Source organism: Chelmon rostratus, chromosome 12 (genome assembly GCF_017976325.1).
Source record: "Chelmon rostratus isolate fCheRos1 chromosome 12, fCheRos1.pri, whole genome shotgun sequence".
NCBI classification, from domain to species: Eukaryota; Metazoa; Chordata; class Actinopteri; order Chaetodontiformes; family Chaetodontidae; genus Chelmon; species Chelmon rostratus.
Window position 1 is genome coordinate 24,326,682 of NC_055669.1, and position 24,237 is coordinate 24,350,918.

The 24,237-nt window shown below is 42.2% G+C and overlaps 1 protein-coding gene across 3 annotated transcripts in view; it reads right to left on the reverse strand.

Moving 5' to 3' along the window:
• Positions 1-820: 820 nt before the first annotated feature.
• The window catches only part of esyt2a (extended synaptotagmin-like protein 2a), a 55,277-nt gene continuing 31,860 nt past the window's right edge, over positions 821-24,237 (reverse strand). For 2 of the 3 annotated variants that reach the window (XM_041948384.1, XM_041948385.1), the window contains exons 8-24: positions 21,345-21,400; positions 16,733-16,853; positions 15,954-16,130; positions 14,782-14,864; positions 14,573-14,621; positions 14,378-14,467; positions 13,576-13,671; positions 9,684-9,746; positions 7,948-8,022; positions 7,169-7,255; positions 6,949-7,098; positions 5,886-6,301; positions 5,005-5,103; positions 4,788-4,919; positions 4,585-4,690; positions 4,392-4,441; positions 821-3,956 (exon numbers count right to left, since the gene is read on the reverse strand). In XM_041948384.1, the coding sequence (XP_041804318.1) occupies positions 3,911-3,956; positions 4,392-4,441; positions 4,585-4,690; positions 4,788-4,919; positions 5,005-5,103; positions 5,886-6,301; positions 6,949-7,098; positions 7,169-7,255; positions 7,948-8,022; positions 9,684-9,746; positions 13,576-13,671; positions 14,378-14,467; positions 14,573-14,621; positions 14,782-14,864; positions 15,954-16,130; positions 16,733-16,853; positions 21,345-21,400 (1,896 nt within the window). In that variant the 3' untranslated portion in view covers positions 821-3,910. The remainder of the gene's footprint in view (positions 3,957-4,391; positions 4,442-4,584; positions 4,691-4,787; positions 4,920-5,004; positions 5,104-5,885; positions 6,302-6,948; positions 7,099-7,168; positions 7,256-7,947; positions 8,023-9,683; positions 9,747-13,575; positions 13,672-14,377; positions 14,468-14,572; positions 14,622-14,781; positions 14,865-15,953; positions 16,131-16,732; positions 16,854-21,344; positions 21,401-24,237) is intronic. The other variant, XM_041948386.1, reaches the window with a different exon arrangement.

Here is a 24,237-nt window from a genome sequence, read left to right on the forward strand (position 1 = left end):
GGTTCAGATGTGACCACTAGAGGGCATCCTTGTTACCTGGCAGTGACAGACTGCATGGAGACACACAGGGAGTTGATCTCAGTCTGTTATTTCTGTTTGTTTATGTTGGCTCACATCTCTATGTGAAATGTAACTACTCAAGTCTGCATTTATTGAGGTAGTTGTACTTTGAGTCTTTTCATTCCAAATCCTACTTCTTTGTCTTTTTACTTCACTTCGGTTATTTAAAACCTTTTGTTATTACTTTACAAATGAAGAATCTGGCATTCAAAACACAGGAAGAGCTTATAAAATATGATGTTTTGGTTTAAATCAAATTACCCAACAGTTTATACACGTATACAGCTGAAATGATGAGATGGTCGACTAACAGAAAATTGTCATTTCATGCAAAAATATGTCATAGTTTCAACTGTTTTTTTTTCCTTTTCACACCAATCAATCAATTAATGGAGAAGATAATCAGCAGATTCAGAATGGAAAGAATAATTAGGTGCAGTTCAAAATGAGCTCCACCTCAGTCAACTACAACAGTAAAATCCTGCTTTTACATGAATGCATGAGTCACAGTAATCCAATGATATCATACATGACAGTACATATATGAGAGTGTTTTTCTATTGATCACAGCTGCCTCCAATGATGAGCTGAAAGTCACTTTTCAGCTCCATAAAGCTGAGAGGAGCAGCAGATTCAGGTTCATCCCTATGAATAGCACCTTTCACATTGTTATCACACAAAACGTGTGTTATTATCATACCCCCCCCCCCCCCAAAGCCTCTGCAGTGATAAACGGGAAAATAATGATCAGAAGCCACAGTGCTGTACAGCTCCATGCTGCTATAGCCAGCTAAAGCTCTTTATTTGTTTTAAAAGACATGTAGGAGACAAACATGGGAAACCATTTTGTTGGTTCTTTTCACACATGTAAATATCTCCGGGTGGTGCGAATTTTAAGGCACAATATAAATTAAGAAGACGGAGAAGACAAACCGCCTTTCAGAGGACAAATTCCACCCCAGAGGCTTCGCGCTCGAATCCAATCGCTTACAATCTTTTCGATTCTCACAAAATAAAACACAGAACAAGACAAAAAGAGGGCGACGGCTGGAAAACACAAATAAAAAAACACATAAAATGCCGAACGGCACAGTTTACGTACATATGCGTCAAATACTTTCTTGATGCGTGATGTGGACACAGCAAGGCAAAGGTCTATATTTGTGTTTTGAAGGTCAAAGGTCACGCTGTCCTCTTCTATATGAACATCAACCTGCTGCTCTTTGGCTTCGAGGAGCCGCACAGATAACGTGTGCTTCTATTTCACGCGTTTGATGCCAAGAATGACGTATTCGGTGTATCTGAATCCCTTCTGAGCGAGTGCTGTGAAGACAAAGCAGCGTTTAGCATGAAGTGTGTGAAAAGTGTTCGTCAGGTTCAACACCTGCGTGCGTCTTGTTTAGTCGACTGGTTTTTTCTGTGTAAATTCAACAAATAAGACACGACGACGTGTTGAAAATGACTCGAGTTAAGACTAATGTTGATTAATAAACGAAAACGTGAACAACTCAGAATGGCTGTGGTGCAGTTTCTCTCCTGCTGTGAACGCCACAAACGCAAACAAAAGCCCAATTAGACATGTTGGACACGTTTCTTCACTTTTTGAAGCCACTATTTGTAGAAATTTTCTGTCATTAAAGCATCTTTCAGAGTACTCAGAGGTGTTTGTTTGTAGAAATCCTGGTGAAAAGGTGGAAATCGGTGCAGTCTTCGTGATGCTTTCAGCCCATTCACCTCAGAGTTTTGTGTAAACCAGTGATTCTCTTATAAAAGTGGTGAATACTGGCGAGGTCTCAAACATTAAAATAAAGAAAACCAAAAGGAATAAAAAAGAACTCACGTGCTGAATTCAGCATAATAACGCACATCTCAGTTTCTCTTTTCATCACAAATACTGTCCTCACTCACTGATTCACTCCAGTTTTTCCACCTAAAATATTCCCACTAAAGACAAAGCTGGAAGACTTTTAATGTGAAAAATTGGCAGGAAGTGTTTTCTCGATGGCTGAAAAAGAAAAACTCGATTCAGATGGAAAAACTTGGATGAATTGATGAATGAAACGGAATTTGTGACAGAGAGGATAAACTCAGAGCATCACTGTGATGACACGACAGATGGAATTATTAACGTGGAAAAATACATGGATTTATCAACACAACAGTAAATGTGATGGGAGTTTTGACTTTGCATTACTCTGGGAACAGGAGAAACTAGAAATACAAGCCTGTCTCTAATATAAGCCTGCTTTGGTTTTCTATGCCATCAAGGTAAATAATGAGAAATTTACCACTGGAAGGTGCCAAAGTGGAGCATTTTAAACTTCTATACATAGTGGCTTTAGATAAATGAAGAAAATGTGAGCGATAATTCAATCACTTCATTTAAATGCAGTCCATTTTGATACGGGAATTACCTTAAAAGAATAGTTCAACATTTTGGAAGACACACAACAGCTGGATGAGAAGATCAACAACACCCTCTGTCTATTAAATATAAATCCAGCAACCGCTTATCTTAGCTTAGCTTAGCACAAAGAGGTAAAAAAAAAAAATGCAATTTAGCTCAGTCTGAGGGGAACAAAATCCAGCGACCAGCACCTCTGAAGCTAACTGGCTAACATGTTGAACCAAAGCAACAAATGATTGTTTACAGAGGGCGAGTGCAAAGCAAACATACAAATTAATGGGTTTTAGACGTTTGGATTCTGTTACCTTCAGACAGAACCAGGCGAGCTTTGTCCCCCTGTTTTAAGTGTTTATGCTAAGCTAAGCTAAGCGTCTCATGGCTGTAGCTTCATATTTAAATGACAGACACATGAGCGGCGTCTTGCCATCGAGCTCTCCCTCAGAAAGCGAAAGCCGAAATGTTAAACAATCCCTTTAAAAAAAAATTCTCACATATTTGTTTTATTTTAAGGTAAAAATTACCGGCTAAAACAGACATTTTTGATTCAGATGAATTCAGGAAACGTTGAAGTTGCCACTCAGAGTAGAAATGATCCCAAACAGATTAAAAAAACCACACACAGATGTGCAAATATTCAGTTAAAAAAAACAAACAATGGCCTTGTGTAGCAACATGTGTGCTAACAGATGGACAAGAACTGTGTTGGTACTGGTACTCACATCAAATTTAACACAACATTTGTGCAGCTCCAGCTCTTTCCACTTGGTTAATACACACAGTACTGCAGTGGACTACAGCCAGACGACAGCTGCGTTACCAAAACCCACCAGGGTGAAAGAATTAAATACTCCTCGTCTCTTTGGTGGCGTCGTTCTCCGCGACCGCCCGCCCGCTCTGCTTCAGAAACTTTGTCCAGAATGTTTTTCATTAAAAAAATTAAATCAAATAACATAAAATTCCAAGTAATCATTTGGCCGAGTAGGAGACTACACCTCTCTTTTAGTTGTAGAACACACCGTCCGTTCTGTCCAGCATCAGCGTAGATATTTACAAACCTGTACATGGTCGTTCTTCGCTGCTGCAACAGGAAAAAAATAGATTGTCTTCCTCTACAGCTGTTATACTTTGTCCTATAAATATGGAATACAGACTTCCACAGCAGTACACTATGTAATATATAGTATTCTACATGTTGTATACTCCCTTTAGTCTATCAGCCTTTCACTTCTTAAAGGGGAGGTTTGCCTTGCGAATGACGTGGTTAAATGAATGTCAAAAGCTGCTGTTCTGTTTCCTTTTGTACAGTTATAAGTAATGAAAATCAAATAAAAAAAAGCCACGCTGTCGACTTAAATGGAAGTGTATAAAGTGGTGGTGTGATATGATGATGATGATAATGATGATGATGATGATGGTGGTGGTGATGGTTTCCGTCGTAGCCGTCTATAGTTGGTGAGGCTTCCTCAGGCCATCTTCGCTCAGCTCGAACCTGCAGGAGGAGAAAGATGCTTTTATTTTGGAAAACTCAGGCTTCATCCTTCAGTGTTTGATTTGTTGGATCTCACTCACTCCCTCAGCTGGAAGACGGCTCGAACGCCAGAATATGTTTTTCATTTACACTGCTAACAGCAACGTGACGTTAGAGCCCGTCTACTTTTACAAACTCACAAGGTCCACGTAGCTTTCAGCCACGTTTGCTCAGTATGTATGACATGTTTGGAGCTTTAGTCACGTGATACGACATAATACAGAGACAGAAGGTATGACCCCTCCTCCTGAAACAAGCACCATTTACCATGTGACTGATATTTGATATTCAGGTCACAGACACACGGCAACAGCTCGTGAAAACAAGATTTAACGTCATATATTAAAGTGTGAGCTGTTTCAGAGCCTGATAAATGACTGATGATCAAAGACTAACCATTGTGTCCAGCCCTTAGTGATGTCCTCGTGGGTCAAATCCACCAGAGCCTGATGAGAAAGGTGACAGAGTTTGTTTTACATTTAGAATATGAAACAACACGATCTAGATACGATACTTTAATCTCTAGACAGTTTGTCAGGATGTCACAAACACGGAGCTAGAAGTGACTTTTTGGCACTATTATCAGTACCTTTCCCAGAAGGCCTTTGTGCTTGGAGAGCAGACCCCCGCCGTTCTTCACTGCCACATCCAGGGTCCGCCTGTGGAGCTCCACGAGCGAAACGGTGAACTCAAACCTGCGCAGGCAGAGAGAGGAAGAGCACGCTGACCACTCAGCCGCTGGAGAACCGACAGCTAACGAGCCGAAAGTGAAAGCCGAACGGCGCGACTCACGTCTGATCGTAAACTGGGTTGAGGTTCTTCTTGAACGTGTGAGTTTTCCTCCTGCCCGACCTCCGTTTGTCAGGAAGCAGGTAGAGGCGGACGTAAGGATCCGAGCCGTGGTCGGTGAACGCGATCAGGTTTCTGCGGAGGTGAACAACCGCAGTTAAAACACAAAGTCATGAAGCGTCGTCTCAGAAAGAAACGCCTCACTCTTACTGGTCCGTACCTGCAGGCGTGGACGACCACGATGAGTTTGTTCCTCTGGGAGCTGTGCCTGACCGTCAGCTGGACCTCGCCCAGCGGGAAGTGACTGGGGCCTGAACCACTGCAGGGAGATAGAGGAGGGGTGAACCCATCGAAAACCAGTGACCCGTTTTCAAGCCTGTGTTATAGCTGCAGTGTGAAAACGTGCAGTCAGGTAGAAAAGTCTTCTCATAGAGTGAACTGGAAGTATTCTACATATTCATATTAACAAAACACCACAAAAAGACCCAAACCAACAGCAAATGTATCTGCTAACACGAACTGTGTGTGTATTAAAGCCTGATATCTTCCTTCTCTGTGCAATAAAAACTATTAAAAACACGTCAGTGAGCCACACTGTTGCACTGAGTCCACACACACACCGTCCTGCTGCCACAAACACTCTCTGGAGCACCAGCTGTGGATTAATCCACTGCTGAAAATAGTCCCCAACAGATGCTCTATTTCCTCCTGTTTGAGTGTTAAAAACTACACTGAGCCGCTGATTAAAGAAATCAGTTTTTAGAAAACAAATGTTTGTGCGCTGTTTTGGAAGATTTGGCGGTGGGAGCGACGGCACGCTGTTAGTTTGGGTCTGTTCATGGGATTTGTTGACAATAACAATTCTGCAGAGCCCCTCTGTCCCTCTGTTCCTCTCACCTTCCCTCACAACTAATGCACAGAGTTTGCATGAGAAAGGGCGCAGGATGAAGAGCACTGTGAGAAACTGGGAAAGTAGCATCTACACATCTTAAACCCTCCGACCAGTGCTAAAAGACGCCTGCAGCGGAGGTCAGTGTACCAGACAGACAGATTGATCACTGGACGGACAGATAAACTGATATGTGACTGATCGATAGATACTTCTGCAGCTGCTGGAGTCTCAGCTGCAGCTCCTGAGCAGCGTAGGGGTTGGAGATGTCCGATGCGATGCTGGGGGTCGGCTCTTTGCCTCCGGCCAGATACTGTTGGGAACCAGAGATGGCCAGGTTGGAGGTGCTCCTCCCGGTCTCCGCCAGGCTGTGACCTCCCCCTCCTCCGCCCTGCCCCAAGTCCGTGCTTCCCGGAGACCTAAAGGGGTCGTCGGCCTCCCTCCGCCGGTTCAGCTGGTCCTGGGTGGACACTGAGCCAGAGTGGGGGATGTCAGAGGCGGAGGAGGGAGGCTTGGAGGAGTCAGAGGAGACGGAGGGCCGTGGGGTGGGGTTGGAGGAGCTGGACTTGCGGACCTGCACGGAGGACGGGGTGGAGTCTGAGGATGCGGCCTTTTCCAAACACAACACCTGGAATTACACAAAAAGGTTGACAGTAAATTAGCAGTTGTATCATGCATTTATATAATTACAAATCATACATAACTAGTTATATGCAAATCAACGATTCTGTTACAAATTTAATTACAAATTAAATTCTTTCTTGTACATATGTGAACAGTTTGGTCTGTCATAATGTTCAGCAGTTCATTATATTAACCTGTACACTCACATTTTTGTGATTTTGCACACATATTCTGTATTATTGCAATATTTGAGATATGCTGAGAGTTAGCTGAGAAGCTCGCTACAACTCTCACGTCTGTGCTTTAAGTACAGTCTTAGAGATGGGAGGTCATTAGCTTAGCGTAGCTTAGCTCATAGCCTGGAAGCAGTAGTCACCACTTAGCTTGGCTCTCTGCACAGTTGAAAAAATAGGCCCTTCAACAGCTCTAAAGGTCACTTATTAGCACACAGACGTACGATAGCTTGATATGGATTTCAGCTATATCAAGAACAGCTGCAGTCAATGTTCGTTAGCGATAATAGAACATACTCTACTGTACATGGCTCATTAAATAACCTTATTCTACCCTATATCTCAAACAACCTCTTTACTGCCACATTTGGCTTGAAGGCTGAACAATTTCAGGTGATCAATCTGCAGGTAGTCCTACCCGCAGAGCCATCTTCATCTTGAGGGTGCAGCTCGGTCCAGAGTTCTTCAGAGGGAAGCGCTGGTTCAGCGTCATGTCCTCCGCCTCCAGCAGGCGACCCAGAGGCAGCGTTAACGTCCCCAGCGAGCACTCGTGTTTCTCGTCCTTCACCTGAAACGAACAGGGTACTTTACTTATCGAACTGCCTCCGAGCAGCAACACAACTGCGCTGCCTCCGTACCTCAACCTCCAGCTCCTGGCTTCTGGGGTTGTGGATGAGGAAGGTGAAGGCTTCCTCCCACACCGGTTCGTTGGTCTTATATCTGGTCTGGAAGGGAAAACAGGGGAACATATCAAGGCCTGGTCAAGACAGACAAAGACCTGAACATCACAGACTACAGCACAACTGCAAAGTTCTACAAAACTGAAGTTATTTTGAGGAAAAAAGTCTTGTCAAAATGTCTCAGCATCCTCTGAAAACACCAAAACGTAAGATTTAAATTACAGAATAGTTGAGACTGACTGAACATAAAGTTAATAATATCCACAAATGTTCAACATCAACATTATCTTTGAACACTTTTGGATTATGTCTTCTTCTTTCCTTTATTTAGGAGAGTAAGATGAGAGCATCGCTGTTAATCTCATGTCAGCATGTTAAGCACAGAGCTGGAGTCGGGACATGGTTAGCCTAGCTTTGCATAGAGGCTATGGTAGCTACTTCCTCGTCTCCAGCCTTTATGCTAAGCTAGGCTAGCTACGTCGTGACTCCTGCGTGAGATTTCTATCCATCTTCTCAGCTCAACCTTGGTAAGAAAGCAAACAGCTGAATTTCAAAAATATGAAACTAACTGGAGGGTACGGCTGTCCTCAGTCAGTGTAAGCTAAGATGGTGTTTCACGTATTTTCTTACGTCAAAGCTACACTCGCAGTAGTTTGAATGTTTTTTGAGACGCGAGGACACAAAAGATAAATCAGGATCATACTGAGTGAATCAGTGGTGGGTCTGATTGGTCTCACCTTGCTCTCGAAGGACTTGTGTCCCACTGTGAACTGGACAAATGGACTGGGATCGCTGGTCACCTTTTTACCGGACTGCAGAGGAAGAAAAACAGGCTTTACAAATGAGAAAGCGCTATGGTTAGCAAGGTGTTAGCGTCTATGCTAGCATTTCTGTCATTTTGAAATTTCGCGTAGAGAAAAGTTTTTTTTATTTAATGAAAACACAAAAAATACTTTTCAGTTAAATTAGCAACAAATGTCTTTAAAAAAGATGCAGAAGATGATTTAGCTCAGCTAAGCTATTTTAGCATCTTTTTTACATAAAGTATTAGAATTAAACATGCCATTAGCCACTAAATGTCTTCTAAATGTGTATTATACTGTTATATGTTTTCCCAATAACAGTAAATATAGCTATACTGAATGTTTTGAGCATTGAAAATTAGCATTTTGAGCTCATACAGAGTCATTTTTGGGCATGTGATATCACATCTCTACCATGATGCCAAACTACTCAGTGCTACTTAACACATTTCAGCACTTGATGGCAAAATGTGTTTTTATGTGAAAGGTAAAGGTACAGCACATCAGGTTAAAGTCATTACGGGCCCAAACCAGGAAGTCCAGATGACACCAGATCAGTTTCAGACAATATGAATTATTAAAAGTTTCAGAATCAAAAGAGTGTAGATGTACTTTGAATCACAATGTTGTTATTTACAACACACATTGTTAGACACAGTGCACAGTTTTAGCCGACAAACATGATTAGTGGAGTTTGTTAATAGTTTCACAACAACAGTCGGGAAGTAGAGTTGCAGCTGCAGCAGCGCCCCCTGCTGGGTGCATCACCAGGTGAGCTTTAACTCTGTTCACATGTAATTTAATGAGCTTTTTCACGACAGCAAGTTTATCAATAACTTCTAATGTGAACAGGCCCCAAGTCTTACTGCATATACTTTTCATAATAAAACCACCAACGGTTAACGTGGACCTTCTTTCTTTAATCATATGCTGAATTGGTTTTGTAACATTTTACTATAAAACTGTATAAACTACAGTTTATAGTTCGGTTCTGTTTAACAGGTATAAGAGCTCAGATCAGTGGCGATATAAACTGCATGTATTACAACTGCAAAAGCAGCAAGAGAAGCTAATTAACACTAAACTACCAAACTTCAGAATTAAACATTCTGTACTTAAACGGCTGCTAATATTAATCTATGTGCTTACTTCAGGATACAGCATAAACTATGTGGCCAAAGGCATGCGGACACTTTAGTGTTCTTTTATTCTAGGCCTGATTTTCGGTATTAGGTCAAGGCCCAAGCTCCAACGAAGGGTCTCAATGATACAGCAAGCATACGACGACATTAAATCCAATTTTATGTCAGCAGTCTGTGTTCATCCCAATTCCGTTTCAACATGACCCCCCCCCCCCCCCCCCCCCCCCCCCCCCCCCCCCCCCCTCAAAGCGTGGCTGATAAAGATAGAGCTTTGGGATGAGCTGAACACCGATGTGAGCTCGGTCTTCTCATCAGTGGCTGAATGGGAGCAAATCCCCGCAGCCACCACCTGAAGTGGAGACTGAAACCAGAAGGGGGGAGTATGTGGGTGTCCACATACTTTTGGCCACACAGTGTAAATATGAGTTGAATGTGTGGCCATTTACACTAAGCCTGTGTGAACATGTGTCACTGCGCTCCTCCTCGGTGTCTGAGCGATATGGGTGTGCTTCGTTTCCGTGCCGTTACCTTGATGGCCTTACTGACCGAGGCCTTCTTCAGACCCGCTTGGTTGAACTCTAACGGATTGCGCTTTGATTTTCCCCCAGGGACAAGGCAGGAGAGAGCAAACAACACACAAACACACACACACACACGCACACACACACACCAGCAGGTTATTAGGGGAAAGAGGGGCATGCAGGAAGGAGGAAGAACACACCACGACCACCACCATCACCAAACGTTGGGACACAATGAGACAGCAGAGAGACAACATGGATGATCACATGGTTAATGTCATTCCTCGATCAAACCTGATCATGAGCTCAAAACTAGAGTCCGACCAATACTGGATTCATGAGGCTCATTTTAAAAGTAATTATACATCAAATAACGCTTTCGTAGATGATGTGATGTAAACGTGAAGACAAACTCAAAATGCAATTATTAAATATACAAACTATAATTTAAAATACAACAAAGACATATTCAATCTTAATTAAGAAAAACAAGGTTGTTTTAGAGAAATCTGCAGGACATTTTTATCTCTGTCAAACATACTGGTCGGACTCCAGGGAAAACACCACAGCATTCGATGGAATCATTGATCGATGTTGAGAGAGAGGAAAGGAAGGTCAGAGCGAAGGAATCATTCTGACTGAGAGGAGGAGGAGATGGTTTCATGTTGTGGTGATAACTGGGTGACATGTAAAGATTCACATCAGCATGAAATCTGTTCATATTAAAGCTCCTTCCCTTGCAGAGGCTCATGTAAAACACATTTCATTAACGAACACTGACGTGTCGGATCCCGATGTCACGCTCATCTGATCACACCAGGAGACATAATGCAGGTGTGCATGTTAAAGTCAAGTAACTCACACAAGACGAGCGTGACCTTGGTATGAAATGAGTGTGAAAAAACTGCATAATCACACATAAAAATCACAGAGTGTCAATCACTGGTCATTAAATTGGTTTTAATTAAAATTTCTTTAATTAAAACCAGTATAATGGGTCTGAAAACTCAATCCAGTTCAGGTCAGATCAGTGACGGGAGCAGAGGGAAAGTTTTCAAGCAATACAAAGACTTCTTGACAGGTAAGCAACAGTGACACCTACTGGCAAACAAGCATAACTGCATGACTTATTTTAACGTTATTAACGTTCCTGTCAAAAGGTCTGCGTATTTCTTTAAAACAGATCAAATTAGCCTGAGATGTTCATGCAGCAGTAACCATGTGCTGCCCCCTGGTGGCAGAGTCGGGGGGTGAACTGCCACAGAGGAGACTGATGGGGAAAACCTGATCACACACGATGAGTTTATACAGGAAGGATGGAGGGAAAGCAATCCACAGAGAATTCACCCTCCCTGCCCTCTGAATCATCAAAATGCATTCCTTCCTCTCAAAATGAACTAATATTTCACGACAACATACAGTACAATACGACTAAAAACAAAAGCAGCATGTTAACTGTTCTAAAGGGACTAAAATGCTAATTTTCTTTGACTAAAATGACACTAAAACATCAGCTTTCATCTACTGAAAACCTGTTAAAATGACACAGATGAATGTCTGAAACTCAAATGGACGGTAAAGCTAAACCTTTCTGACAGCACACACAGAGCAGCATCGATTGCTTTCTCCCTTTAAAACTCAGTTCCTCTGCTAAAATGTAAAAACGTGTTGACAGCGAGGCTGAAAACATCAACAGATGCTTTTCTTAGGAGAAAATGAGCACCACTGATACAGAAAAGCAGCTCTGGCGAGGCTCATTTAATTGAACACACAGCCAGCGTCTCTGCTTTCGAGGCGATAACCCATCTGATGAAACTAGATTAGTGGGAATGAGGCGTCTCCTAATCCTGTGAGATCAATAACTCCTCATGAGGGGAAACAAAGGAGAGGGAAGGATGCTTTTGACAGTGCTAAAACATGAACCCTCAATGCTGTTCGGTCATTTTTCATGTTTGTAATCAGTCAAACTCCAACAAAAACATTCATAACACATAACGATATTAAGGAATTCATCTCATGCACTAGTAAGGATTCATGCTCATCAGGCAAACACTTCAAACCTTTGCTTTCTTTAAAAACCAAACACGAGCACAGGGAGCAAACGGGACACGACCTCCAGCAGAGCCAATCACACCTTGGCATCGGCCAAACTACTCTGGGATGCAGAAAACAGCCAGTGGACTCACAAATAAGGTCCTATAGAGAGAAGCCGTGTTCTCGCAAAACACGAGGCCCGCCGCCCGCCTCTCTTTCAAGTAGCCAGAGCCCAAGTTCCCCTCGAAGACGCTCTTCAGAGGGGGAGGAGGTGAGGAGGAGAAGCAGAGAAGAAGAGGAGGCTGAAAAGAGGAAGGTGAGGCCTGCACTACAGAGTTCAACCACTCACAAAGTTCTTTATACTAGAAAACGCTGTACGAGGATTGATTTTTTACTTAAAGGTGCGATAATCTCGTCAACTCTGATCACTTGTTAGCAGTAGTGGAGGAAGTATTCAGATCCTTTACCACAGTAAAAGTACTAATAAGATATTATAAGACCTGCTGTGTAAATGTTAAGTAAAAGTGTGTAAAAAGTACTTCAAGTTTTAAAAGTAAAGTTTCTCAATGTCCCCTGTGACTGTTCTACTCTTCTATCTGATCTCATTAGATTATTGTGACTCAGTACACACAGTACACACAGTACACACAATACATACAGCATATAGAGTAGCCGCCACTCTGAGAAGCATTCTGGCATAAAACACAATTCATTATTTTTCCTGCAGAATTACTCTTTTATGATCATTATCACGAGGTCAGAAACTGTATCTGTATATACAGCATGTGTGTTTCCACGGCTGATATCAAGAAATACTTTATAGAAAATGTAAACGTGTGTAAATCTTTTTGCAGCTTCAAAACATGATGTAAAATAGGGAAAAAATGTCCGACTTAAATAAATAAGTTGTGATCGGTGTGATTGAAGAAAAGCAATGAACATAAAAACAGGAGACAGCGATACAAATGATCTCTGAAAAAAAAAAAAAAAAAAAGCCTGATGTGTTTATGGTCATTACATTCAGGCATCGTTATCAACATCATTCAAGCTTCTCTGTTCCAAAATGTTAATTTTCTGGACAGTGACCATCAGTTTTACTGCTCCTCTGTTCTTAATAAACACCTTATCTCTATAAAACTCCATGACTGACATTTACTCCACTGATACAGTTGCTGCACTAAACATGTCTAAACCCTATTTAATAGATTTGTCACTGATGCAAATAATTTCAGCAAATTTAATAGACTGAAATTGAAATTTAAAAGTCTTAATTCCTGAGACTATTAGAACAGCTTCGTCTCTAGGGCACCTTTACAATGAGATGGAGTGAAGAGCAGGAAAGAAGTTCAGGAAAGAAGATAAGGTACAGATTGAGGTGAACAAACTGTGTAAAATGGGACCAACGAGAAAAGACCGAGTGACGAAAAACACGTAATCAATACCAAAGAACGCTGAGTGTCTCTGTCTCTGTCCAACCTGGAGCAGCAGACAGGCGGGAAATCAAGAAATGTTCTGTAATGGTAGAAATACTGTCAAAACCTGCGTTAACCGCACGGCAACCAGAGGCAACAAACAGCAGCAGCTCTGATTTAAGACAGAAAGATAAAAAATATGTGTAAAATAAATCAGGGATGATAAAATAATGAAGATGAGAAACAACATCACACAGTTTTAGCCAGTGTCTCAAAATTCTGACCTACGATTTTTGATGGATTTGTTCTTTTTGTGGTGAAAATGAGCTTCGGTGACAAACATTCGACAGCATGAATGGCGGGTTGGAGTGTGTGCATTTCTTATACATGTTGACTCTGAGGTGGAACTATCCCTGCAGGTGCATGCTGGGAGGTTCCACCGGGCTCACTTACAGGCAAGTTTCTGGCCGAATCCAGGAAGACGACAAGCAGCGCGGACGACAGGCCGTCGTTGGCTTGACCGCGATCAGCTTTGATGCTCATCAGTGCCTGCGATGGAAAGAAATAGAAATGAAATCGATCCTGGGAGGCTTCATGGGAAGAAGCTCACATGCTCAGGCAGGATGGAGGCTCTCAAATCACACCTTCAAACACCTTGTTTTGCTTAGTGGATTACATCAGGAAGCTGTGCTGTGCTGTCTATCCCACACAGTCTGAAGATTTGGGGATATTGATAACAAACAGGGTTTTTGTAAAAATGAATAAACAACTAAACATCTACTTCCTGGATGAAAAGGGTCCTTCTTACAGGGGCAAGAAAGACGGCTTTGTGTGACCAGAGTCGGTGAATGCAGGTGTTTATTTGAATTGATGTTGTTGTCGTCGGCCTGTTTGTGTCATGTATCTATCATGTACCTCTGCTGCTTTATGTGTATTGTAATTTCATTTTATAGGTATTGTGTCTTAAAATATTTTGTATTTCACGTGTTATTATCAGGACGTCACTATAAAAAATGTTCTTCATGGCCTTCCCTGTTAAAACAAAGGTGATATATTATGTTTTGCTGGTGCTTCGCTGCAGGAGCTACTGGTGCACTTCACTAAACGGACGGCATCATGAGGAAGGAAAATTATGTGGATATACTGACATAAGCCAGGAAGTTAGCGAATGGATAATGACTCCAAGGCTCAAAAGGTACTGGAGGGCTGTGTGTGTTTTTGTGTACATATATTTCTATACTCAGTGCTTCTGTACCTGGTCCAGCTTCTCAGGTGTGGGCAGCAGAGACAACCACTCCAGCCTGAGGTGCAGCTTCCCTGTAGCCACATCGTCCAATACAAACCACTAAAAGACAAAGAAATGTTCCGTGTTAAGATCAATACTATAACACTTCTCAAACAAGTTCCACCCAGTAGCACCGAATCCAGCCTAATAAATAATAAAGATTACCTCATCGACCTTCTGTTCCTTCTGGAGCTCGGCCATGTCGATCATCAGACTGAAAAGCGACAGAAAGCTTTGAGCGAACGAGGCCGACTGACCACGTTCGGCTGTGGTGTCGCGACAGATTGTTTCGTTTGACGTTGGAAACAGAAGTCAGACGCACAACAGATCATAAGTTGTAAGACGCAGACATGTGTTTGTAACAGAGGCCGTACCTTCCCAGGAAGTCGTCTTTATCAGTGTCTTCATCAAACAGCTCAACCTCCAGATTCTGTGCTGATTGATCGTATATCAGGGCCTGCAGATAGAAAAAAATATGAACTTCACCCACTGAACACGGGACGGGTGTAGACCGGACAGAACTACGGGAGGATCTACGAAGTGTTGGTGCATGAAAACAGTCTCGAGGTCGGCTGGAGTCTTCGAAAAAGTCGAGTTTCTCCTTCAAATGAATCTTGAGGTCAACATTTAACATCTGTGACAGAGTGTTTGTCGACGGGGATTTTTGCCTTCTACATTAAGACAAACTTTGAGCATTTTCTAATTTTGGCTTTATATTTCATATGCAGACTGTGGTTATTTGTCATGAATGGTACAGTCCTGATAAAAGGTACAGTAAAGACTGCGCGTGTGTAAAATATCTTCGTTGTGAAACTCACATTGTCATTTTCTGTACCTAAGTGATATAAAAGATGCACGAAGTAGGTCATTTAAGTTCAAGATAAACTCTGAAAATCACTTCTGCATTAATTCAATTTATACCATGGTCTGGACTTGTCCTCTGAAATGATACTTTGTAACATAACGTAACGTTAAGCAATCATCTCACGTCCCTCCACTCAGGCCTAACATAAGAGCTGCGGCCGACTGAGCTGCAGGTTCTGTGGCCAGAGCTGGTTACCTTGGCAACGCGTCACAACGAGAGATATCAAATAGTCGCTCAGCCGCTTCTTGTGAAAAACAACATTAAGGTATTCATAATTGATTTAATTTTTTTTTTTTTTCGTAAGTGACCATGGTATAAGCGGGATAATGCCCTTTGAGTTGTCCATTATCAGAAATTAATGGACTTCACAGAAGCAACTGCGTCGTCCATTCATTTCTGATAATGGACACCTCAAAGGGCATTATCCCTTACATAGTCACTGATCTAACAAGCTGAATCAAGAGATCATTGCAAATATCTGCCAATATTAGAGACACAAATTGTCCTAAAATGCAGACATGACTTTGCATGGTTGCACTCCTGGTGACCTCGAATCGGTCTCTGGTTAGATGCCTAAATGAAGGTCTGTGGTTCTACGACATAAAACACGTCAGTGAACATTTTGCTCTTACACTTTTGCTCAGATCGATGCTGCCTGTGCAGTCAGACCCTGTCGCTCACCTCGTACACTTCGTTCCATTTTGGGTTGACGGTCTCGTGGATAACTTTGCTCTGGAAGAGCTGGGTCCCCACCTGGACGACACCGTAGGGGTCGGACTTGCCTTTGATCAGCCCTCCCAGGAACTTGTCTTTGCCCAGCAGGTCCTGGGCCTCGATGAAGTGGATCCTCAGGATGCCCTGAGGAGACAGATGAGGAGATGAGGATTTTTCAGTTTGAACGCACACATGGCTCAAGGTCAAACCAAAGGTCTGAGTGTTGTTAGGAACCATCTGGAAATGTGAAAGTTATGTAGTTATAGAAAGGTAACCTGAGGTCAAATTAAAAGGGGAAACGGTGTCGAGGATTCAAATAGATTAGAGGACGTTGGCAGTTTCTCTGTTTGCTCATAAAGAACGTGATGAGTAGTTCATTCTATGGTGTGATGACGCCTACAGTGGAAATCAGGACAGATATATTTATCAGGCAGGTTCCATATATGACCAAAGGCAGTGGCATATGACTCAGCTTCTAGTTAATTTAAGTCTGGAGTGGCTGAGCAGGATGTCAAATAAAATACAAAGCACTGAATATTAACGTGACGATATAAATTGATAAATGTTGAGCTCTGTAACGACACGTAACTTTAAGAAAAGCAGCAGGTGATTGTTTTATTATTTAAATTCACTGCAACCACAGACCGTTGATGACCAAATTCTTATCAAATGATTTCCAGTCAATCAGCAGGTCGATTAACTGATTTCTACGGGGTTGTGTTGTGTTGCCAGCTGTGTGTTGTTACCTTGGGCATGGGGAAGCGTAGCTGGGCCAGCTGGGCCTCTCCCACCAGAGGGATGGTGATGCGGTTGGGAAGGACCAGGTAGCTGTAGATGATGTCCTGGATGATGCTGTCGCACAAACCACTGAAACAGACGGACGGAGGAGGAGAAGGGAAGCGATGAGGAATGGAGGGAGACGAGGAAGAATGTAGAAATAATAGCAAAAAACACTGTCGACGAGATACAATTACTACAAATTAAAAACACACTCACACACATATCAACGTGCGTGCTCATACACACAAACGCACACATCCTCTCTGGTTCCAGGCACCATTTGTATGAGATTCACATGTTGATTCACAGGTTGAAACAGAAGCTTCCTGACTGATCCTAACAGGAAGCCAACGTGTCTATTAAGACATTAAACCGTCACAGCTGGTGTGTGGACAGACAACACAGGAAACTGTATCAGTGTGTTTGCCTGTTTGCATTCTGATGAGCCTTGATTAGTTCGCTTCACATGCTGATGCACATACATGCCACAAGCTCACGTATCCTGAGGCACATTTCTGAAGGCTGCTAAATTCTTTAACGCACAGGCTTCAAGTTATCCATCTCTGAACTATCTATCTATAACGATTATTGTTTCCAGAAACAGTGTTCCTGCTACTCTCTGCAGAATACAGTGTAATCACAGGGACTAATTTACAGCCTCTGCTTTTAGTTGGTTCATATATTGAGCACTCGACAGAAAATTTATCAGCATTCAACTGATTGATCGTTTCAGTCATTTTTAAAGCAAAATGCCCAAAAGAATTTGCTGGTTCGAGCTCATCAGATGTGAAACTTTGACCTTCCTTTAACGTACCTGAAAGTAAACACAATAAAGCTCTAAAAACAAATGTACAAAGAGACTACTTAAAAAGACAAAAAGCAGATTACTCTATAATCAAAATATTGTTAGTTGCAGCCTTAGACAATGTATCTGGTAGGAAGTAGTTCTAGTGTGGTCGGTGCATTATTTACTGTAACAATGATTCTGTTGAATATATGAGCATGATAAAATACATATAAGGGTGAAGGTTGAAATCTTAAAACATGGTCAAAACCATTTGCATGTTAGATACTATCAGTGAAGGCAGAATGAGGAAATATGCTTGTTTTGAGTGATTTGTGTGTACACATGTATGTATGTATGAATGAGGTACAGACGAGCCTCTGATATTTCTCTGCATTTCCTCTAGAGGGCAGCAGCGACCTGCATTAAAACAGCTGCATTGCTTTCATGCTGAAATAAATCCCCCCTCAAAGAGCTGATCCTGGGTCAGTTTGAGAATAGCATTTATAATGCCAAAGTTGACTCAAGTGATGACATGCTGATTCCACAGCTGACCTCGAGTTTTCCTGCTGTTTCAGGGCAAAATGCACATCACATCGTCACGGAGGAAAAAATGAGCACTGTCACTACACCACACAGGAAAAGAGTGAGGAGGGTGGGGCAAGGGCAGGTCTTCACAGCAGCACACACACACACACACACACACACACACACACACACACACAGTGGTGTTTTCCTACAAACTTGTCGAACAAGGAAGGCTACATTTCACAGGGCGGAGTCTTGTGGAAACCGCAGCGAGTTTCTCTGCTGAAAACAAACCGTAAACAGGCAGGAAACAGCAACGGGTCAATATGGTGGAGTAACAACGCAGTCAGCAGTGTGGCAACAGCACTCTGCAGAGGGAGGTGCTCAACACCTCCAGGTTGTCTCTCAGGCTTTGTTGTTCTTGTTGCATAATCATAATTATAATAAAAGGATTAAAAGCAACCAACAGAAGGTCAACAAAAAAAAGCTAATGACAGAACAATCTGAGGGAAAGACAGAGCTTAAAAATAGATGGAGCAGCACCAAGTTTAACTATCTACAACCCTGATTCCAGAACAGCTGGGACGCTGCGTAAAACTGAACGCAATGAGCTACAAATTGTTGACGCACCACTTTGATCCAGACTGAAATACCTCCACAAATATTCAGTGGACTGTCACAGCATTTTGTACAGACATCCATGGTGCCCAGGTGATGAATCCTAATGACGGATCAAGTGCCATTAAACTTGGTAACCATACTCATGTTCCCTCAGGATGAATTGCAAACTCTGGTGAGTCCCTCAGCTTCCATCGAGCACCAGCTCACATTTCAATTTCTCTAGTAGCTTTTTATGACCAAACACCTGCAAAAGGTTTTATTAAGTGCTAATCAGTAGATGTTAGCAAGCTGATTCTGAGTCAGCGTGAATTTAAATGAGGTTTTCTTGCTGGAACAGGACCTACTGTAGGCTTCTGCTAAAAATCCCACCATGCAATGCACCTGCTGTGCAAACTGTGAAGACGTCAGTGTGTTGTTGCTGCTGTGTCTTCCTCCGGTTGGATTCTGAATTGAAAGAAGTCTGGAAATGCTTCTCCCAAATCCATCCAATATCACATCTGTCTGCAGCAGCTCTCATAATCACGTTACTATAAATACCAACACTTAGTGGGGAAAAATAAAGGTCGTAATCCTCTCTGTGATCCGGTGGTTAATGTAATGGTTTCAGCAGAAGAGCCTGAGAGCCGGCTGCATGTCCACTGGGAACGTCTCTTCAAAGCGCCCGCTTCATTTTGCCATTATACAGAACGGGAAGGACGTGCTTCTGCTCGCTTCAGAAGGCACCGAGTGCTCGGCGTGGTTTTACTTTCCTACTGTAAAAGGGTTTGAGTGATCAAATGTGACGTTTTCTGACAAGGACGAACAAAAAAAAACCTTTTCTCCATCACCTACTCACTGAAAAACTGCAGTAATTCAACCCACACAAGATTCATAAAGGCTTTCCAGTGTGCAGTTAAAAGTTTGAAGCAAAATTTTGGCTGATGTTTTTCTGACAAACTGTAAATCAATGTGCATTTCCATCCACTACTTTACAATTAGGCAAATATATTCTAGTGGACATGACATGATCACATAATCAATGGCGCACCAGTAATGAAGTCAGAGACACTGAAGTTATTTAAAGCCCTGACAACCCCACTATTGTGAGTCCTAATTTCGGGCTTTCTGGTGGAGAGGCAGCCGATGGCGCTGACTGGCAGCAGGAGGGACTGCTTTATCTACAGTAGGAGAAGAAGAAGCGCGTACAACAACGTCAATATCTGTCAGCTTTCTATCGCATCTCTGGGATTTTCTACGCAGTAGATTAATAGAGAAGTAAAATAACTGCAAATGTGGATTTAACATGTCTGCAGCACACACTGTTACGTCATATATTTCAGCTTATGAGCAGAAAAAGAGCCTGAAATAGCCGAACCGTGATAACGTGTTTCAAGATGGTGCCTATTCATTTGCCTCATACATTGTGTAATAAGGCTTTTTCCCCTTACTGGTTTGCTTCCAAGCTGCACGGCTCACTTCAAGAGTTGCAAGAGTCCATCATCCTGCACCGTAGACTTGACAATGAGAAGATTTCACGCAAAGATAAATTGATTTTCTGAGAAAGTTTTACAACTAATAAACATAAATGGATTTATAATTCACAAACCAAAGGGTAACAACAGTTTTCCAGATGTTAGTGGCAGTCTATGGGGAGATGCATTCTGGGCTGCAGGGGGATTTTTGTTGCAGTAAGCCTCACTCTCTGTTCCACATCTGGCTCCATTAGAGGTGACCTGTGTAGGTTTTGATCTACGGGGGAGTTTTTCTAAGAGTGGGTCCCCGTAAACAATGCAGGTTTCCACCTTCAGCCTCAAGGATACCCACAGCAGGGCACCGTTGATGTTTCCATGAACTGCAGAGCAGATGGCAACTTAGGTCCAGTGGAGGTATTTCACAATGGAACACATTAAGGTGTGTTTGTGTTCCTATGACAACTGATGACTGTATCAAATGAGAAACTATAAAAGCTTGTTTGATGCTGAATGGCACCCTGTCTGTGTCATTTAAATGAGAAATTTGAATTAATCCGCTCTAAGGTCATTTCAGTGGCCAACGTTTGCATTGGAAAGCAGCTTTCAGCGGGAGCCTGATCACATGCAGCTGAACCATAACAATATTTTCATTCAGTGGAGCATGAGGTCAAAATGCTCCCACAATGCAATGCCAGATGACAGATAAGGCAATAAAAGTTTACGCAGCATTAAACCTGTGTGTCTGCGTGTGTATGTATATAAGATGAGCGCTAATTATAGCAGAGTGATCAAAACATTCATGTTCAGACGGTTATGACATCATGTCTCTATTACACTAACACACACACACACACACACACACACACACACACACACACACAGAGCTGCATTTTCTAATAGCCAACTAACTCCCTGAGGAACACCTGGTCATGATTATCAAAAGAATCTGTGTGTGTGTGTGTGTGTGTGTGTGTGTGTGTGTGTGTGTGTGTGTGTTTGTGTGAGTTCGGGATGTGGCTTCAACACAGTGAACTGACAATCAATGGATGCACAGAGCAACAAAAGACAGACACGTGCAAACAGAAATGCGTATACACAACTTTAAGATAAATAAATATACTGTACGTGCGCACACACACACACACACACACACACTGTAACACAGTCGCACCATCATTAGGTGCAGTTACTTACTTGACACCGGGAATGTCCAGCATGTTTGTGAGTCCCGTCCAGTTGATGTCCAGCAACTGAAAGAGAAAGAAGACTTAAATGTAGACGTAAGCGGCGATCCCATGTTCAAACCCTTCTGCGCTCAACAGCGGGAAGCGGCTCAATCGGCCAAAATTAAAGCTGCAAGCAGCAACGTTTAGGCTCATAAGAGGTGAGCAAGTCACCTGAAGGTAGTTTTAATTTGTTTAAACAAGGATTGGCGCTCTCAAGCCTCACACTTGTTTCATCAGCACAAAGCCTGCAGCATTTACTTAAAGCTCCTCCATTCCCCCCCCTTCATCGGATTTGAGCGTATGTTCAGGAGGTGGCTCAGGATGTCCGCAGAGAGTTTAATCAGGATTGCACAAAGGCATTATGAGCCAATCAATATGGCACTACAGATTTTGGCTGACATTTGCCCCCAGAGCGTGCACACTAAATCTGGTGAAATTCTGTCCACTAGGTTTTGAGGTGCACGTTTTTGGTATTTGTGGTGCCCCCTATGGCTCACAATATAAATGCTTTGGTAGGAGTATTCCCAAACATGTCCTGAAGTTGTGTACCCAGATTTATGATGATTGGACAAATCGTTAGCGAGTTATGGGCATTTTCCTGCTCTGCCCTGCCCCTTGAGAGATTCAAAGACTGCAGAAACATTAAAAATAAATCACAAGTTTTGGTCTCTTTCTTTCTCTGTGGAGCTGAAATTCTCTCACTGAGCTCTTCTGCTGCTTCCTCACAGTATCAGCTCCTCACTGACGGCGTCACGAGTCAGCAGGAGGTCAGCTCTAATTCAATGGTCCCGATAGTCGATACAGCAGGACCGACTGGGTCAGCCTTCATACGGACGGGAGGCGTGTAGTAAGATACTGCATCCCACTGTCTGATGACATTACACTAAGAAATAAACAGCTGTGAGCTGCTACAGGAGATCAGGACTGAAGACTCTTAACAGAATAAAACAACTGAAAATGGTGTAAGTTAGTGTGTTATGGGCTGTGTTGGGACTTTTTCCATTATCGTCCATTCATTTGAGAGGTGTTTTAATCCAAAAGGGACATTTTCCCTGCACATAGACTGGGAGCAGTTTGAGGTTCTGTGTCTACTTGAGGGTCAAATAATAATAATAATAATAATAATAATAATAATAATAATAATAATAATAATAATAATAAACCAATGTTCCAATGAAATCTGTCTTTTAACATAAACCCATTACATTCATATTTCTGACAGAAATCCCTTAACTGTGGTTATTAAAGATATGCAAGATCTGTAATATTTGTACTGAGCAGGACATTTAACAGTTAAAATATAAACGAATCAGGGCTTCTCAGGGTGAATTTTCTTCTCACTTATCCACAGACATATACAGCTTTAGATGACAGAGCACAATACTCTGTCATCTAAAGCTTTAAATAGAGACGTTAAACGAGCAGTTCACCAAATCAAACATCCAAAGCAGTGTTCAAACACTACAGATAGTAATATTTGTGCAGTGAGTCAGAATGGGTCGATAGATGGGTCAGGTTTAGTTTGAACCAGGGAGATTCCAGCTGGATTCACCCGTCCAAACTCAAAATTCAGTGATGGACGGTTCATAAAATGCACTTTGTTTGTTGTTGTCTTCACTGGTGTGAATGCTGAATGCAAAACTTACGTTCTTCTACTACCAAAGTGCTTTATTATTGTCTCGTCTTTTTGGCAGTAAACTCCTTCTACTTTTTTCAACATAGAAAATGCATTCAAACAAAAAAACGTTCAGCTCAGTGAGGACATGCTGCTTTTCTTTCTGAAATATTCCACCTTTTCCAGCCAATTTTCCTCATTCAAATGGTTTTTCAACTCTCACCCACTCATTTTTACTTTCAGCTAGAAAGTCTGTTCAAACTTTCAAACACTCACAACCGTTTGATCTGTTTCACATTAATCCAGACTCTGGAATCAAACACAGGACAGATCCTCCAGGTGGCAGTGCTGAGCAACTGCCACAAAAGCACCAATGGAAACTGAAAAGGCGCCACGTTTCGAACTGCTTCTTCGTACAACGCTAAGCCAGCAATGCAGTTTAGCTCCCAGCTAATGCAACATTTTGCATGCTTCAGCTATTTCCCACTCTTCAAATTATTCATATTCCTTCCTACACTTTCTCATGCAATTTTCAGCTTATATCTTCTCATTCGTACTTTTAGCGAAAACTTCACTGAAACCATATCTTTCATAGATAATCGGCATTACTCAACTTGTAAAACCAGTAATTCAGTTTCGCGTGAGCTTTTCAACAAACCTTGAAATATTCCACATCTTTCACATTTTATTGCTATTATTAAAGAGCAGCCTTTCAACGTCCAGCATTCACATTGCATTTTCTTCAGAAATGGATTGAGCTGACCTCTGAGCATGGATGGAACAGAAAAGAATCAAACAGGCTTTCAGAGAGAATGCAGACACATTACCACAATGAATAAACATAATAACCCTCTACAGTATATAGAGACGGAGTGATGATCTGCGCAGGAGGTGCGGCCCCTCCACCACATGTTCGTTAGCATTACAAGTTACCCAAGATCATGTGCAAATCTGAGTTTGCACAGATGACGAAACTCAACACTGCCGGCGGGAAACTCGCTCCTGACGCTCTACGATTCCTTAAAGGGAAACATTCATGTTCAGAATAGGAGCTTAACCTAGTTTTCTAACCCAGTTTTGAGGCTTAGACACTTTAACATAAAACTGGGCTACCTGAGGAGTCTCATATTTCACTGAGTCTGTCAGACAGGAACCTCCAAGTAACAAGCAACAGCACACATACCTGACACACCCAGATATCTACTGACTGTCATGGTTACCGCTGCTGTCATACCAGCCACCACTG